Source organism: Myxine glutinosa, chromosome 5 (assembly GCF_964187855.1).
Source record: "Myxine glutinosa chromosome 5, kmMyxGlut1.1, whole genome shotgun sequence".
Classification (NCBI taxonomy): Eukaryota; Metazoa; Chordata; class Myxini; order Myxiniformes; family Myxinidae; genus Myxine; species Myxine glutinosa.
In genome coordinates, this window is record NC_136265.1 from 121923541 (window position 1) to 121940849 (window position 17309).

The following is a 17309-nucleotide window of genomic DNA, read 5'->3' on the forward strand; positions in this document are numbered from 1 at the left end:
TTGTTGTAGTCGAGCATCATGTTGAGGCTGGGTGGCGCCATTTACCACAATATCGTCCAAGTAGATTGACACCCCAGGTATGCCGGCTCGGAGAAGAGACATTATTTTCTGAAAACAGCTGGGAGCCGAGCAGAGGCCGAAAGGCATGCGCTTGTAACGGAAAACCCGCATGTGCGTGACAAAGGCTGTGAGGTCTCTGCTGACTGGTGCCAGGGGTACTTGTAAGTAACCTTGCTTTAAATCCAGTTTGCTGAAAACAGTGGAGCCATGGAAATGTGTGGCAAGTTCTTCTGCGGTAGGCAGGGGATATTTATCCGGAATGATGGCCTTGTTGACTGCCCAGAGGTCCACACACAGTCGCAGCTCCCCAGATTTTTTCCGTGCAACGACCAGGTTTGAAATCCAAGGGGATGCATTGATGGATTTGATGACGTCAGAGTCAAGGAGACGCTGTAGTTCGGCCGTGACCTGGTCCCGGAGAGCCAGAGGTACCCTCCGCAGGGGTTGAATGACTGGTGCAACAGCAGCGTTAACTGTAGGCTGGTGTACAAAGTCAGAGATGCACCTCAGGTCTGTAAACAATGCAGGAAACATGTGGTCCCATGTGGTCATGACCTGCAGGACATCTGTGCCACAGGAATCAGCCAGCCGAAAGTGAAGACTGTGGAATAAGTCCAGCCCCATCAGATTGGCACCCATTGTGGTGATGTCGAAAACTGAAGGAGCAGCAGTGTGGTTTTTGTACCGCACTGGTAGGCTGACACTGATCCCTGGTGTTGGGCTAGCGGCTAGGGTGCCGGTTTAGGATCCAAGGATCCTGGGTTCGAATCCCGGTCGATCGCTGAATTAACGCCAAGGGGGTTGACTCAGCCTGTCATCCTTCCGAGGTCGGCTAATTGAGTACCAGTTCACTGGTAATTCCCTGTTTGTCATTAAAGGCGGCAAAAAGGGTTGGCGTCAGGAAGGGCATCCGGCCGTAAAACATTGCTTCAAAAAGGGGACCGAAAAACAACAACAACCACGGTTCCTGAAAAAGGCCAACCCCCCGCTTTGCGGGGAAAAATGGCCTCTAAAGGTGGTTTTGTTTACTGGTAGGCTGACAGTACCCAGCATGGTAATGTTGGTGTTGCCATAACCCGACAGAGCCAATGCAGTCTGTTTCAGAGGAATGTGCGAAAAAAAATTGTCTTAACACAACTAGGAATTTCAGGAAAGATGTTGGATATTGAAAGAGGTGGATACGGGGGTAGAAACGATCAAGGTTTTGGATGGGGGACGATAACAGATGATGGTGAACGGTTGTTTTAAAGACCTGGAGGGAGGAGTGGAATTGCAGAGAGTGTGGGAGTTTGGGAGTGGGAGTGTGGGAGTGTGGGAGTTTCAGAGGCTGGAAAAAAGAGGAATGAAAGAATGAAGGAGAGCGGAGAGTCTTAATTTTGGCAGTTTCACCAGAAGAGGGTTGCTGGCAGATCTTGTGCGTCCTGAAGGAATATTTGGGGGACAGAGCACAGACCGAGCTGGGGTAGCAAGACCGGAGAGGAGTCGATAGAAGACAGAAAGACCACCAACCTGCCTTGCGGTTTAGCAGAGGGATAAGCAGGGGTGCTGCATGTTTTATTACGCATGCATGCAAGCACGTGGATTGTTGTTGGGATTGTGTCGACGTGCTCCCTCCAGGCTTTGTGGAAAGACAACAACTCCCACAACATTATTGTCTGAAGGGGGAAGGGTCGGGTGAGTGGGGTTTCTGGAGTTGCAATTACAAAGACGGCCTCGTCATTCAACAATCCTCTCGCCAAACAAAAACACAGAGATTACCAGCAGTGCAATGAGAAAGGATCTGCAAGATTTCCAATACACTCCAACGCAAGTCCAGGTGGAGGTGAAGTAGGTACCATGATGGGCTGAACACCTGCAGGTCAGGAGAGTGGGCAAATATCAATTTGAATTGGTCCATAACAACAAAACTAATTAATGAAGAATATTAAAAGCTTGTAATTAAAGTGCAAATTAACCTTAAGAAACGAGAATTTTAAATAAGTTTACCCTCTGAACAAGAAAACAAAGTCAGCATAATTTATCAAAACACAAACACACATAGTGTAGGCCCTGGCTGAATTGAATCCTATCATCACACTAAAATACGCCATTTGGTGTCTGTCTGATGAATTTTTAACACCAATACATTACGTCGTTACTTATCCAATCTCAACCAAACTTGACAGGATGACGAAGGGTTACACAATGAAGGTTGTAGCACATTCATTTGCCCCCCCCCCCTCCCCACGGGGGTTTTCTCCCCCCAAGCGGGTTTTCCCCGCCATTGCCGTCAATGGGGTTGTGGGTTGAGGTGTATATCCATGTTAAGTTAGCTTTAGCGTGGCGTTTTTCCAAGGCCGCTTCGAATAACAAACCTAACGATAATAGCACAATATTAATGTTACTACAAAACAATACTAATACCAATAATATCCGACCTTCCCAAGGTGTTTTTCCTCCTTGAACAAACGTCGAGTCAACGTTTATAAATAGCTTATCATGGCGTTTCTGTGGGAGCAACGACCTCTACCTAGCAGTAAAAATATTATAAACCACAAAAACGTATGATTAGCTTTTTAAATGGGCACTAATGCTGTTTATCTATCTATAATTCCAGTAATCTCTGTCTGTCTGTCTGTACGTCTGTACGTTTGTTTGTTTGTCTGTGACCGCTGTTTCTCGACAACTACCGGTCCGATATACTTGAAACTTGCCAGGTATATTGCTGGGGACCCGAGGATGTGCCTTTTCAAGGTTTCATATTAATCGGACAATTACTTACCGAGCTATGTCCAAAAAACGATTCAACCAATCAGAGAGCAGCGAACGATCGCGTGTGCCGAACGTGGCGGGCACACTCTGCCTCGGATGGCACATTTGAGAGCGTATTCATTTATTTCACGTTTGCAAACTATGTTGGCGTTAAACTACGTTTTAAAACTAATAAAAACGAATTTGCGATTCATTCGCTTTCCTGCGCGTTTGTGCACGCGATGGCGATTTCTTTACCAAACTCCGGAAGCCGTTCGCTTTGGACCAAACCATTGCATGTAAATAGAGGGGGGGGGGGGATTGTCACCACTCGCAAGCCGTTCGCTTTGGACCAAACCATTTCATGTAAATAGAGGGGGGGGATATAATTTTAGATATAGATATAGTACGGGCATGCCCTAGTAACACTAAATAAAGAAATTTGGACAAATCCCGACATCCATGAGGGAAGTTTTAATGACAGAACTGAGCGAAGATCTACAGTACTCTATATACCCCACAAGGGTTGGGGTTAATAATATGGCACTTCCTGCCGTTAACGTGGCGTTTTTCATCGCAAAGTTTTGAAACTCGCTCCTGCTGTTTAACACAAAACTGAAAGTGAGGAAGCCCGGGTTGTGCTCATTTTCCAAGCTGCTAGCTAGCGCTTGCCGAGCCAGCCGTTCCTTAACGGTTTTGAATGGAGTGCTTGCTCAAATGCTTAAACCGCTTGGCGATCTCTCCACAAGAAACTTGGTAAATGAACACACACCCAATGTTCTTGAAACCCAACCATAGATCGTCGGTAATCTATATACCCCAAATATGAATGGCCCTTCTTGCCGCTCCCGTAGTGTGCGGGTGTACGAGTTATTCAAATGGAGATAACAGGTAGGAGTGGTCCCTTTGTCATGTTACCAATGTGTATTTTCTTTTTACCATGCTCATGCAAAGCGAAAAGTGGGATTAAGCAATTGGTTCATATACCTCCACCCATCCATACATCTGTAAACATCAGTTTATGATCGAGGAACAACTTATATGAATTAAATGTCATATTTTGAACACTAATCGGAACAAGAATCAGAAGACAAGTTTGCCGTTTTACATACTTTGTCTCTTTGCATTCGTGCTGACGTAAATATGTGCAGAGGGTAGTGAGATATTTTTTCAGTCTGTCTGCCTGCCTGGCCATCAACCAAAATTGAAAATCATTTCAAACGGGAAACTTAATGTTTTTAAAGACGTCATAAAGGACACAAACAAAAGGCACAAAAACTAATGTAATGTGTTAGATAGGGTGGTGTAATAGACACTGCATCAAAGGCAGCAAGTTCCGAAATGAATTGATGAATACGACTTTTACAATCTTTATTTTATTTAAATTGAATTACAAACTTCAACATTGGAGAACAGAAATCGCCTTCTTGTCACTTCCAAGAACTACCAGTGTATAAAAACCGAAAAAGGTCGTGAGTGAGTGAGTGAGTTGGTCGTCAAGAGAGAGAGAGTCAGTCAGTGGAGTCGGTGGTCAGTTGGTTGCGTTGGTTGCGGTGAGGAGTCGGTGGTGGTGGTCAGTTGGTTGCGTTGGTTGCGGTGAGGAGTCGGTGGTAAAGAGTGAGTGGACCAAGAAAGAGTTGAGGGTTTGGACCAGACGAGTCGGACAAGGCCTGGCAAAGCACGCGACGTCCACAGCAGCCACAACAGCAGCTTGGGGGCCTGAACGGCGGTTTGGAGCAGGGCCGTGAAGGAACGGCGGCTGCTAAACGCGCCGGTTGTGCTGCAGGACCCCCTTGGACCTTCCTCTCCCTCCAGCCATCCACCTCCTGCCTTTCCACCCTTCTTGTGTACGTGAGTTTGTTTTGTTTGTTCTGTCCCTGGGTTAATTAAGTCTGTATAAGCTAGTATTTGCACTGTGTCACCTGCGTCTTATGTGTTGTAAATAAACTTGATTGCTCCTTTTTTGGCTTGTGTGTGTACAATAAATCCAATTACTCTTCTGTCCGTCTTCTCGTTTTATTGATTATTTATTTTTATTTTATTTTATTATTTTATTTTTTATTTATAAATTTTATTATTTATAAATTATTATTTATATTTATTATTTATTTATAATTTATTATATTTATTTTATTATTTATAAATAATATAAATTTTATTTATTTATTATTTATTTTATTGTATATTAGTTGGAAATGGTAAATAGGGTGGTGTATAAGTGTGATGTATAAGACTGCTTCAATAGCGCAGGCCTGGGGATTTCAGATCTCATCGGTAACCGTTTTTCGGTTCCGTGATTTAAGTTTATGGGAACCGATGGGAAACAAAATTCCAGTTCCGTGCCCAAACCTAATGGGAAACGATTTTTTTTTCCTTTAGAATTTGTAAAGCAAAACATTTGTAATACAAAATTAAAAATTGAGTCTCCAATAATAAATCCTGTCATTTACATGTATGCAATGTAATTAAACGCATGTTCATTATTGAGGTTGATGTTTATTATCAGAGAAAAGCAAATTCTGTCAATTTGATGGGCTTATCCTGTTTTAAAATTAATAAATTGATATTATTAAATTTTCGTTCATTTTTAAAATGTCAATGATATTGTATTTATTTATTATTTATGGACTATTGTTGTTGTAAACTGTTATCAATCTTTATGTTTTAATATTGAAATTATTTGCGTTTAGCAAAGTAATATAGGCCAACCCAGTACTGATATAGGCCTAAGTATTTGTTAAATAAATTCTGGATTGGAACAAATATACTGCAGTAGGTTCGGTTGTCAGTGTCTCCCTTTACCTTGTGAACATAGGTCACGCCGTTCACGTAGTTTACAATCGCCGTCAGTGGTGGACCGCTTATGCCCCGTCGCGATGCCTCCTTCCATATGTCTGTGTAATGAGTAGCACATACTTTGCAGCGAAGCAATGTGACCAAGCCTTCCCCCATCGCATTCTGCTTCAAAATCGTCGCTGAATGACCATTTTCGTAATGTTTTTAAGGCGACATTTTTGGGGTTTTTTCGCTTAGCAACGGATGCCATTTTGAAAAGGAAGTCTGTGATTGAGACCGATGCGCATGTCCGTCAAAGTGGAAGTCATATCGCGAACCTGAATGTGGGAAACTACATGCTATCTGCTTTTCAGCCTGGTGGAGGTATGTGCTCCACCGAGTGCCGTTCTAGTTGTAAATTTATGTAACACACGTTCAAAAGCACAGATGCAAAGAGAAAAATGTATGAAATTGAAGTTTCCACCATGACACACGACAGTTCCTACCAACACACCTCATGTCTGGCTTCATATATCTCAATAGCCACCTTTCGCAAGCAGTCATAAAACCTTTGGTTGAACCTGTCGCTGTTGCATTGTGAAACTAGAATGGCACTCTTCGACGTCGTGATGTCGACCGATATGCCTCCACCCACATTATGACATCATTGTACGTTTGATTTAAATCCCTTTAGATGTTCTAAAGTGTCACATTTTTACCTGACATGACCTCTGACCTTTGTTGCAGGAATCTAATCCGTTCATCTTTTCATCATAATATATCACCTACTTATACCAAGTTTGGTCAAAATTGTATTACTGGTTCACAAGTTAGCGCAGTTACATAATTCTTTACCTCACGGGACTTTTGACCTTGGACCTCTTGACCCCAAAATTAAATCAGTTCAGCTTTGCATCAAAATACATACTTGTACCAACTTGGTTAAATCCCTTCATTGGTTCACAAGTTATTGTGGCAACAGGATCTTCACCTAACATGACCTCTGTATGACTTTTGACTTCTGAACCCGTGACCCCAAAAATCGAATCTGTTCATCTTTGTTCTTCACCTCATTATACATACCTGCACCAAGTTTGACTTGGATCGCTCCAGCTATTCTCAAGTTATCGCGGGAATGAAAACCTATCACGGATGAATGGACGGACGTAAAGCCGGATGGACAACCCGAAAACATACATAATGCATCCAGCGACTTCATCGGAGGAGGCATAAAAACAAATGTCATTTGTAGAAAGGCCTCCTATCCCCAAACTACCAGGACTTCAAACTAGCATGTAGTTCTGGATCGCAAGTCAACCATGCACAAGGAAACCTCATGTTTTACTGTTGAAAATCACCCAACTTGACTTGTTTGATAAATTCTGGAATTTTAATAACGTGGTCATTTTGGGGATTTAAAAACTGCTCTTTGCATTTCACCCATTAATTAACAAGAACTCCGAGGACCCACCTTGGAGTTGGGAGTCATGATGGGAGTAACTGGGACGTCCGAGAGTCGGCCGAGAAAGAGGAGTAAACTGTGAAGCTCCCGAAACACGTCCACCGCAGGGCTTGGGTGTAATCTCAAGTGCTCAGAAGAAGGAGATTCAAACCACCTGGGCAATATACAAAAACCTGAACATCATCTCACAATCTGCATTACGAGAATTCAATGCAAAACCAACTCATTATTTACATGAACAATTAAGCACTTATTTATAATAAAAAAAGGAATTTTAAAGGTTCTTCACTGGGGGAAGGGGAGAGGGCATAAAAAATTACATTGATATTTTTTAGACTTTTAAATAAATCTTTGCAAAAGAGGCATGTAGTTGTTTCCAAAAGATAATAAGCGACATGACAGTCATTTTATTGTTAAATTAAGACTGAGGATCGATTGCTATAAGAGATGATGATGAAGACAGCAACCAGCAAAATTAAGAATTGAGTGGATTTGTAAGATCACCTGAATACAGCAGCCTTGCAGTAACTGAGAAATCGTGCACATTTCAGCTGCAATGCTTCGCATTCTGCATGAAGACGCTGCACAGCGTCTACGGCAAACAGAAGCGGGAAGGAAACTATATATATATATATATATAAACCATGTCAATAGAACATGATTGGAAAAATCACACAAGGACTAAATGTTTTTTAAAAATTGGAAATTTGATGAAATTTAACTGTTTCTTTGAACCATTGAGATTTCAACAAACAATCTTTCCAACCCAAAGGATATTCCATTTTCAAAGCAATTTCTGGGTAGGCGGCATTCCAATCCGTCACGATGCCGAGTTCCCAGGTTTAAATAGCATAAACAGTTTTCATCTCATCATGTAAAGGTATGCTTTCCTAATCTTGTCCTACATGTATGCGATAAATTTACAAGCTCACACAACTGGTAAAATAAAGGGGGACAAACAACGAGCTCGGATGTGACCGAGACAATTTTTCATTTGCATTTCTCAACCATGAACTGATGGAAGCAAAACGATACAATTTAAAATAAGATGGCATCCAAAGCATCACTCAGAAATATCGATCACATATATTCAGAACACACCATAAATAGATTGCCAACGATCTCGGAACATTCAAAACCCAAAGGAATAATAATGCGAGTAGCTGTCAAGTCTGTTATTGCTGAAACCCATCCCACCTCATCATGCCAGTTTCGCTTGCTCGGTATCATTTATTCAAGCATGTCACTTAAAGTCTAGATCTCAAACTTTGCAAAACAAAAACATTTTAAGGACATGGCTGATGGCCATGTTAAGCAGGTGTAAAAGACATGCAAGGACACACAGATTTCCTGTTTATCGATTGGTCACACAAGGTGGGTTATCAGGAAAAGCCTTCTGCAATGCTGAATGCACACATTACACACACATTTACTTCAATTAACCTAAATTACTGTTTTGTAAATGTGCTAGCAATGCAAAAAAAAAAAAAAGTATCTTCCGGAGATTATCAGAGTTTTCAAATTTATTTCAGAACTGGTCTTCAGAGAGACAAACCGCCCAAAGCGTCGGGTGAACAGAGCAACATAATGGAGGTTGCAGGTTGGTACATGGCACGGTGCAAGAGAAAAGGCTATTCTGGCAACTTAGAGCATGAGGTGGGTAAGGGAGTGGTAAAGAAAAGGATGGAAGGGTGCGACTGTGGGGGAGGGAAGGAGAGAAGCCATAATAAAGGGCTAAAGGGAGAGTAAGAAACGGAGCACCAGCATAGTCAGTGCTAAAGGCATGATTTTGGACCATTCATCATAACATTATTTGACAAAAAGGAAAGCAGATTGTCAGAGAAGATAAAGAGTTAAAGGAAACCCAATTAAATTCCCCAAAGAGTAGATATTTAGGACCCTCCTGAAACTGTACGCTTTGGACCCTCCTGAAACTGTATGCTTTGGACCCTCCTGAAACTGTATGCTTTGGACCCTCCTGAAACTGTACGCTTTGGACCCTCCTGAAACTGTATGCTTTGGGCCTTCCTGAAACTGTACGCTTTGGGCCCTCCTGAAACTGTACGCTTTGGGCCCTCCTGAAACTGTACGCTTTGGGCCCTACTGAAACTGTACGCTTTGGGCCCTACTGAAACTGTACGCTTTGGGCCCTACTGAAACTGTACGCTTTGGGGCCTCCGACACTGGACGCTTTGGGGCCTCCGACACTGGACGCCTTGGGCCCTCCGCCACTGCGCGCCTTGGGCCCTCCGCCACTGCGCGCCTTGGGCCCTCCGCCACTGCGCGCCTTGGGCCCTCCGACACTGGGCGCCTTGGGCCCTCCGCCACTGGGCGCCTTGGGCCCTCCGCCACTGGGCGCCTTGGGCCCTCCGACACTGGGCGCCTTGGGCCCTCCGACACTGCGCGCCTTGGGCCCTCCGACACTGCGCGCCTTGGGCCCTCCGACACTGCGCGCCTTGGGCCCTCCGACACTGCGCGCCTTGGGCCCTCCGACACTGCGCGCCTTGGGCCCTCCGACACTGCGCGCCTTGGGCCCTCCGCCACTGCGCGCCTTGGGCCCTCCGCCACTGCGTGCCTTGGGCCCACCGCCACTGCGCGCCTTGGGCCCACCGCCACTGCGCGCCTTGGGCCCTCCGACACTGCGCGCCTTGGGCCCTCCGACACTGCACGCCTTGGGCCCTCCGACACTGCATGCCTTGGGCCCTCCGACACTGCACGCCTTGGACCCTCCCGACACTGTAAACGTTGGACCCTCCCGACACTGTACACTTTGGACCCTCCCGACACTGTACACTTTGGACCCTCCCGACACTGTACACTTTGGACCCTCCCGACACTGTACACTTTGGACCCTCCCGACACTGTACACTTTGGACCCTCCCGACACTGTACACTTTGGACCCTCCCGACACTGTACACTTTGGATCCTCCCGACACTGTACACTTTGGATCCTCCCGACACTGTACACTTTGGATCCTCCCGGCACTGTACACTTTGGACCCTCCCGGCACTGTACACTTTGGACCCTCCCGACACTGTACACTTTGGACCCTCCCGACACTGTACACTTTGGACCCTCCCGACACTGTACACTTTGGACCCTCCCGGCACTGTACACTTTGGACCCTCCCGACATTGTTTGAGTGCGCTCAACAGTGAATTTTCCATTTCAGAAAAATCATGTGAAACTAGAACGGCACTCGGGAGAGAGCATACCTCCACCAGGCTGAACAGTTTACGTTTTGTATCCCACTGATAGACCAGATCTTGAATCGGACCTGAACCAAAAGGGAATTGGGTTGTTCTTGGCACATTATCCACCTAGTTTTGTCATGTCGTCCACAACGATTTGAAACGTCATACTATATATAGTGTTTGGCCTGATCACTTAATGGTGAATCACTTAAAATAAATGAAATTCCTGTATCCAGATCTTCACCAAAATCGAATCGATTCGTCCTTTTCACACACCCAACCTGTCTACCAAGTTTCGTCCGAATCCGCCCATAATTTATTTAGACATCATGCTCTATAATCGGTTTTAACCCTACCGTATCACTCACAATAGTGAAGAATCACTTTTAAAAATGATCTCATCTGGATCTGAATTCGATTCTTCACCAAAATTGAATCAATTCTTCTTTTTCACACACCCAACCTTTCACCAAATTTTGTCCAAATCCGTCCACAACTTTTTGAGATATCCTGTTCACAAACATACAGAGAGACTGACAGACAGACAGAGAAACAGACAGATAGACAATACAGACAGAGGTGAAAACATAACCTCCATCCACCTTCGGTGGCGGAGGTAATAACAAGCAGTTATATAAAGAGCACAAAGTACGAGCCAAGATCTCAGACAAAACTAGACAGCACTCCGTAGAGAGCATACCTCCGCTTGGTTGGCCATATCACTCAATGGTGAAGAATCACTTAAAAAATTATAGTAGCCCGATCTGAATCCGAATATTCACCAAAATCTAATCATTTTTTCCTCGTCACATACGTTACATCTCTACCAAATTTAGTCCGAATCCGTCCACAACTTTTTGAGATATTTTGTTCACAAACAAACGGACAAACAAACAGACAGACAGAGGTGAAAACATAACCTCCATCCACTTTAGATGGTGGAGGGAAATATAGAATCAAACAATGTGAGTTCAATCATTAAATTAGGTCAAAATAACAACTCAAAGCTTGGGAATTAGCAGCAGCAATATGATGATGCCAAGAGTAAGAACTATTCGATGGAAGTAATCCAGAAGCAGACTTTGTTCAGTGTGGAAAAACATATTTTAAAAGGAAATATCAAATTGTAGACACATCAATCAATGGGATTGAACTTCGAGTGCTCAAGACACCAAAACAAACTTTCAAGGCACATGAAAGAGTTAACGTCAGAGGGGGCACAGGGGAACAGGGGAACAAGTGAACAAAAAGAAAAACTAGAACGCCACTCAGCAGAACGCATACTCCCGCCGTGGGTCAAGTTGGAATAGTACGATTTTACAAAAGTTTGAGGGAGTAGTTCAGTGACAACACAAGACAAGACAACACAAGACAGACACTGCACAGACAGATATATATATATATATATATATATATATATATATATATATATATATATATATATATATATATATATATATATATATATATATATTTATATATATATATATATATATATATATATATATATACAGTATATATATAAAAGATTAAAAACACATCACAGCCACGAAACACGAAATTAAAAACACCTCACAGCCACAAAATTAAAAACACCTCACAGCCACGTGATTTAAAAACACCTCACCACCACGTCATTTTACACCTCACCACCACATAATTCAAAATACCTCACCACCACGTGATTCAAAACCACCACCACGTTATTAAAAACACTTCACAACCACGGAAATAAAAGTTTCAGGGAGTAGTTCAGTGACAACAGACACTGCCCAGATATGTAGATATATAGATAAATAAACCTGAAAATCGCAGAACCAGAATTATTTATTTGGTCTGGGAAGCCCATGCGAGGTTTCTTCTTCTTCAGCCTCTCACAACCCTGGGTGAATATGTGATCTTTTAAAAAATAATTTTGCCAAATCTGTTTTATTCGTTTGTTAATATACCTCAGCCATTGACAAATCTGGAACTAAGTCTTTATAAGTTCATCAAATACTGACACCGCGAATGACATTCGCTGAGCTAAATGTTGATATTGTGGTGGACACGATGGCTCGCTGGCGCAGTGACATCATTCCGCGCACCAAGAGGGTGTCGGCCACGCCCGAGGGGTAGGCGTGGCCTCGGGATATACACGGGGCTCGCAGCCCCGAGCAAGTCAGTGCTACAGTTTGAGCTTTGTAATAAAGACTCTTTGGATCCTACGCATTGTTGCTTACCTTTTCTGGCAAACAAGTCGTGCGCGTAGCACCGCACTACACTGGTGACCCCGATTTGGTTCAGCCGTCGCTGACCACAGAACGCGCCATGGCAAACAACACGGTCGCGGTAAAGCTCCCTGAGTTTTGGGAAGCCCAGGCCGAGGTATGGTTCGTGCAGGTCGAGGCACAGTTCCAGCTTCGAGGCATCACGGCGGATGAGACGCGTTACTACCACATGATCGCCGCCCTCGGGCCCGGCACAGCCGCCCGTCGTGTCCGTCCTGCAGAACCCGCCGGCCGACCACAGGTACGAGGCGCTCAAACGCCTCCTCATCGCCACGTTTGGCCTCACGGAGTGCGAACGGGCCGACCGTCTCCTGGACCTTCCCGGACTCGGCGACACACGACCATCGGTGCGAATGGATTACATGCTGTCGTTGCTGGGTGACAAAGCCCCGGATTTTTTATTCCGCGCGCTCTTTCTACGCCAGCTAACGGCACAGGTACGCCTCGCGTTGGCCGGTTCCAAAATAAGGGAACCCCGCGCTCTGGCCGTCGAGGCCGACAAGTTCTTCGCGGCTTGTGACACGCGGGCGAGTTTCGGTGCGGCCGTCGTGGATCCCGAGGCTGATGCGGCTGCACACCTCGTGGATCCCGAGGCTGATGCACACCTTGTGGCCGCCGCCACGCCCCGCCCCGCCCACCACCACAGCAGCTGCGAAAGCCGCGGCCTCCGCCGCAAACCTGGTGCCGTTTCCACGCCAGGTTCGGCCACAAGGCTAAGAGGTGTTGCCCGCCGTGCTCGTTTGGCAAGACGGGAAACTACCAAGCCGGCGCTCGGTAGCGGCCCTGAGCGTCGGCCATTCCGGCAGCCTCCTATTTATCACGGACACCTTGTCCGGGCGCCGTTTCCTCTGCGATACAGGAGCGCAGGTAAGCGTCATCCCAGCCCACACGTCCGACAAGCGAACCGCGGGCCAGGGCCCCGCGTTGCTTGCAGCCAACGGTACACCCATACGCACATTCGGGAAGCGCTGCCTCTCCCTGCGGTTTGGAGGGCAGGGATTTCAATGGACGTTCGTAACCGCCAGCGTGCCCATGGCATTGCTCGGTGCGGCCTTCCTATGTGCAAATGGGTTGTTGGTCGACGTAAAGCACAAACGGCTCGTCCAGGCAGAAACCTTGAGCTCGCTCGCTTGTTCGCTGAGCAGCTCGTTGAGCGGCTCACTGAGCGGGTCACCGAGCGGCTCACCAAGCGGCTTGGTAAACGGTTCCATCCCGGCGATTTTGGTTTGTACGCTTCCGGCAGCGGATGACTTTACCCACCTCCTCGCCAGTTTCCCGACCCGCACGCGGCCCACCTTCTCGGCGGTGGCCGTCAAGCACGGGGTGGAGCATCACATCCCCACCGTCGGGCCACCGGCCTACGCCCGGGCACGCCGCCTCGAGCCGACGAAGCTCGCGGTGGCGAAAGCGGAGTTCGCAACGCTGGAGCGGCTGGGCATCGTGCGGCGCTCCAAGAGCGCTTGGGCATCGCCGCTGCACATCGTGCCGAAGCCCGGCGGGGGATGGCGGCCGTGCGGGGACTACCGCCGCCTCAACGATGCTACCACCCCCGACCGCTACCCGGTCCCTCACATCCAGGACGTTTCCGCCCGTTTGGCGAAAATGTCCCTCTTTTCCAAGGTGGACCTCATCCGCGGATACCACCAGGTCCCCGTCAGGCCGGAGGACATACCGAAGACGGCCGTCATTACACCATTCGGCCTCTTCGAGTTTCTGCGGATGCCCTTCGGGTTGAAGAATGCGGCTCAGGCGTTCCAGCGGCTGATGGACAGCGTCTTGCGCGACTTGGATTTCGTTTACGTCTACCTGGACGACATCCTCGTCGCAAGCGCGTCCCGTGAGGAGCACCTCCGCCATCTCCATACGCTCTTCGAACGCCTGGGCCAGCATGGCCTGATCATCAACCCCGCCAAGTGCCGGTTCGGCATCGCCGAAATCGACTTTTTGGGACACCGCGTCACCAGGCACAGGGCCATCCCCTTACCGGCCAAGGTGGAGGCGGTCAGGGGGTTTCCGCGCCCCCGCACGATCAAGGGGCTCCAGGAGTTCCTGGGCATGGTGAACTTTTACCACCGTTTCCTGCCCCGCATTGCCCAGCTCCTGCGCCCCTGCACGAGGCCCTCCGGGGGAGGCCGGGCAAAGGTGACGTTGCTTGGACCGAGCCGATGGACGCGGCGTTCGCGGGCACAAAGCTCGCCTTGGCTTACGCCACCATGCTCGCGCACCCGGCGCCCGATGCACCGATCGCCCTCACCACCGACGCGTCGGACTACGCGGTGGGCGCGGTGCACGAGCAATGGGTGAAGGGAGCTTGGCAGCCGCTGGCGTTTTTCAGCCGGCAGCTCCGCCCGCACGAACGGCGGTACAGTACCTTCGACCGCGAGCTCCTCGGGCTTCACCTGGCGGTCCGGCATTTCCGCCATCTGCTCGAGGGCCGTTCGTTCACGGCCTTCGTCGACCACAAGCCCCTGGTCTTCGCGATGGCCAAGGTCGCCGAGCCGTGGTCGGCCCGGCAGCAGCGTCACCTCTCGGCCGTGTCAGAGTACACGACGGACATCCGGCACGTCGCGGGGAAGGACAACCCGGTGGCGGATTGCCTTTCCCGGTCCGTCGCCCACGCAGTCCACCTCGGGATCGACTATGCCCGGATGGCGGCGGACCAGACCGCCGACCCCGACGTCCAGGCCTTGCGGACCGCCGTCACGGGCCTCCGCGTCACCGAGGTGCCGTTCGACGGCGCGGGCACGGCCCTCTTGTGCGACGTCTCCCTCGGCCGGCCTCGCCCCATCGTGCCCGCGGGCTGGCAGCGCCGGGTTTTTGACGCCATCCACGGCCTGTCCCACCCGGGCACGAAGGCCTCCCAGAGGCTGGTCGCCGACAAGTTCGTCTGGCATGGCCTCCGGAAGACCGTCCGCGATTGGACCAGGACGTGCCTCGTGTGCCAGCGCGCGAAGGTGCACCACCACACCCAGGCCCCGTTGGCCCCGTTTACTGTGCCAGAACGTCGGTTCGACCACGTTCACGTGGACTTGGTGGGACCTCTGCCCCCCTCGCGGGGTTTCACCCACGTCCTCACCATGGTGGACCGCACCACCCGGTGGCCGAAAGGCCGTGCCTTTGGCGGCGACGACGGCGGCGGACGTTGCGCAGGCGTTCATCGCCACCTGAGTTGCCCGGTTCGGCGCCCCCTCGGACATCTCGTCCGACCGCGGCCCCCAGTTCACCTCGGAGCTCTGGGGGGCGGTCGCGCGGGGGCTCGGAGTCCAGCTGCACCGCACCACGGCCTACCACCCCCCAGGCCAAAGGCCTGTGCGAGCGCTTCCATCGCTCCTTAAAGGCCGCGCTCCGGGCCACCCTCCGCGACGGCGGCTGGGTCGACAGGCTCCCCTGGGTCCTGCTGGGCCTCAGAACGGCGCCCAAGGACGACCTGCGCGCATCCGCGGCGGAGTTGGTCTTCGGACAACCGCTGCGGGTGCCGGGCGAGTTCCTCCCCGACTCCACGGCACCATGGTCCGTGGCGCAGCAGCGCTCCGCACTGCAGGAGACCGCCCGGAGGTTCGCCCCGGTGCCGACGGCGCACCACGGGTGCCCGCCAGCGCACGTCGCCCCGGAGCTTCGCACGGCGGAGTACGTGTTCGTCCGCCACGACGCCCACCGGACACCGCTGCGGCCCCCGTACGACGGGCCCTTCCGCGTGCTGGAGACCAGGGCGAAACACTTCACCCTGGACATCGGCGGTACTCCTGACCGCGTTTCCATGGACCGCCTCAAGCCGGCCCACCTCAACGTGGACCACCCCCCGCCAGTGGCTCGGCCCCCGTGTCGGGGCCGCCCCCCGGCGGGCGGACCCCCGGCACCGCCCAGCCCCGCCGGCACGCCACCACCCTGTCCTGCACCCATCCCAGATGCCGCCAGCGGCATCCCAGACGGCATCCCGGCATCCCAGACGCCGCCAGAGGGCGCTTCGGCCGGGTCATCCGTTTGCCCTGCAAACTGACCCTTCAGGTGCGCGGGAATTCTGGGGGGGCGCGTGTGGCGGACACGATGGCTCGCTGGCGCGGTGACATCATTCCGCGCACCAAGAGGGTGTCGGCCACGCCCGAGGGGTAGGCGTGGCCTCGGGATATACACGAGGCTCGCAGCCCCGAGCAAGTCAGTGCTACAGTTTGAGCTTTGTAATAAAGACTCTTTGGATCCTACGCGTTGTTGCTTACCTTTTCTGGCAAACAAGTCGTGCGCGTAGCACCGCACTACAATATCTCTTCTGAGGTAAAAACAAAAACAAAAAAAAAAAAAAAAAAACAGTTTTAAAGCATTATACGTATCAAACGATACATTTTATGAAACAGGGAAACGTAATGCACACTTTGGTGGTTTTAAAATGACAGAATATGTCTTTATTAGAAAGAAAAGAAAAAATGAACATTGAAGACGACGCTGCTAAAAAAAATACACCGCTCTAACGCATAACCACGAGTTTAAACTACATTTACAACAAATATGAAAACTATTTTCATATCACAATGTTAAATACATAATATATAGAAGATAATGTTAAAAAAAATGAGCCCTATCTTCCAATGGCAAAAAAAATCCTTCGAAAAATTCCTGAATCGGAAATAATATCCTGAGCTTCACCAAAAACTAATCAATTCTTCCTTATCCCAAGGGCAATCATCCCACCAACTTTCATCCAAATCCGTTCAGAACTTTTCCAGATATCTTGTTCACAAACACACGGACACGAGTGAATGCATTACTCCCTGGCGGGAGTAAAAATCCTGAAGGAAGGAATTTTTTGGAAAGAAGCAAACAT

At 49.0% G+C, this 17309-nt stretch overlaps 1 protein-coding gene and 1 long non-coding RNA gene across 4 annotated transcripts in view; one reads left to right on the plus strand and one right to left on the minus strand.

Moving 5' to 3' along the window:
* The window catches only part of MMS22L (MMS22 like, DNA repair protein), a 377026-nt gene that overhangs the window by 256885 nt on the left and 102832 nt on the right, over nt 1-17309 (minus strand). For all 3 annotated transcript variants that reach the window (XM_078778618.1, XM_078778619.1, XM_078778617.1), the window contains 3 exons: nt 7532-7619; nt 7037-7181; nt 1819-1912 (listed from right to left, as the gene is read on the minus strand). In XM_078778618.1, the coding sequence (XP_078634744.1) occupies nt 1819-1912; nt 7037-7181; nt 7532-7619 (327 nt within the window). The remainder of the gene's footprint in view (nt 1-1818; nt 1913-7036; nt 7182-7531; nt 7620-17309) is intronic.
* The window catches only part of LOC144892364 (uncharacterized), a 162698-nt gene that overhangs the window by 111670 nt on the left and 33719 nt on the right, over nt 1-17309 (plus strand). The gene's annotated exons all lie outside the window — the stretch shown is intronic.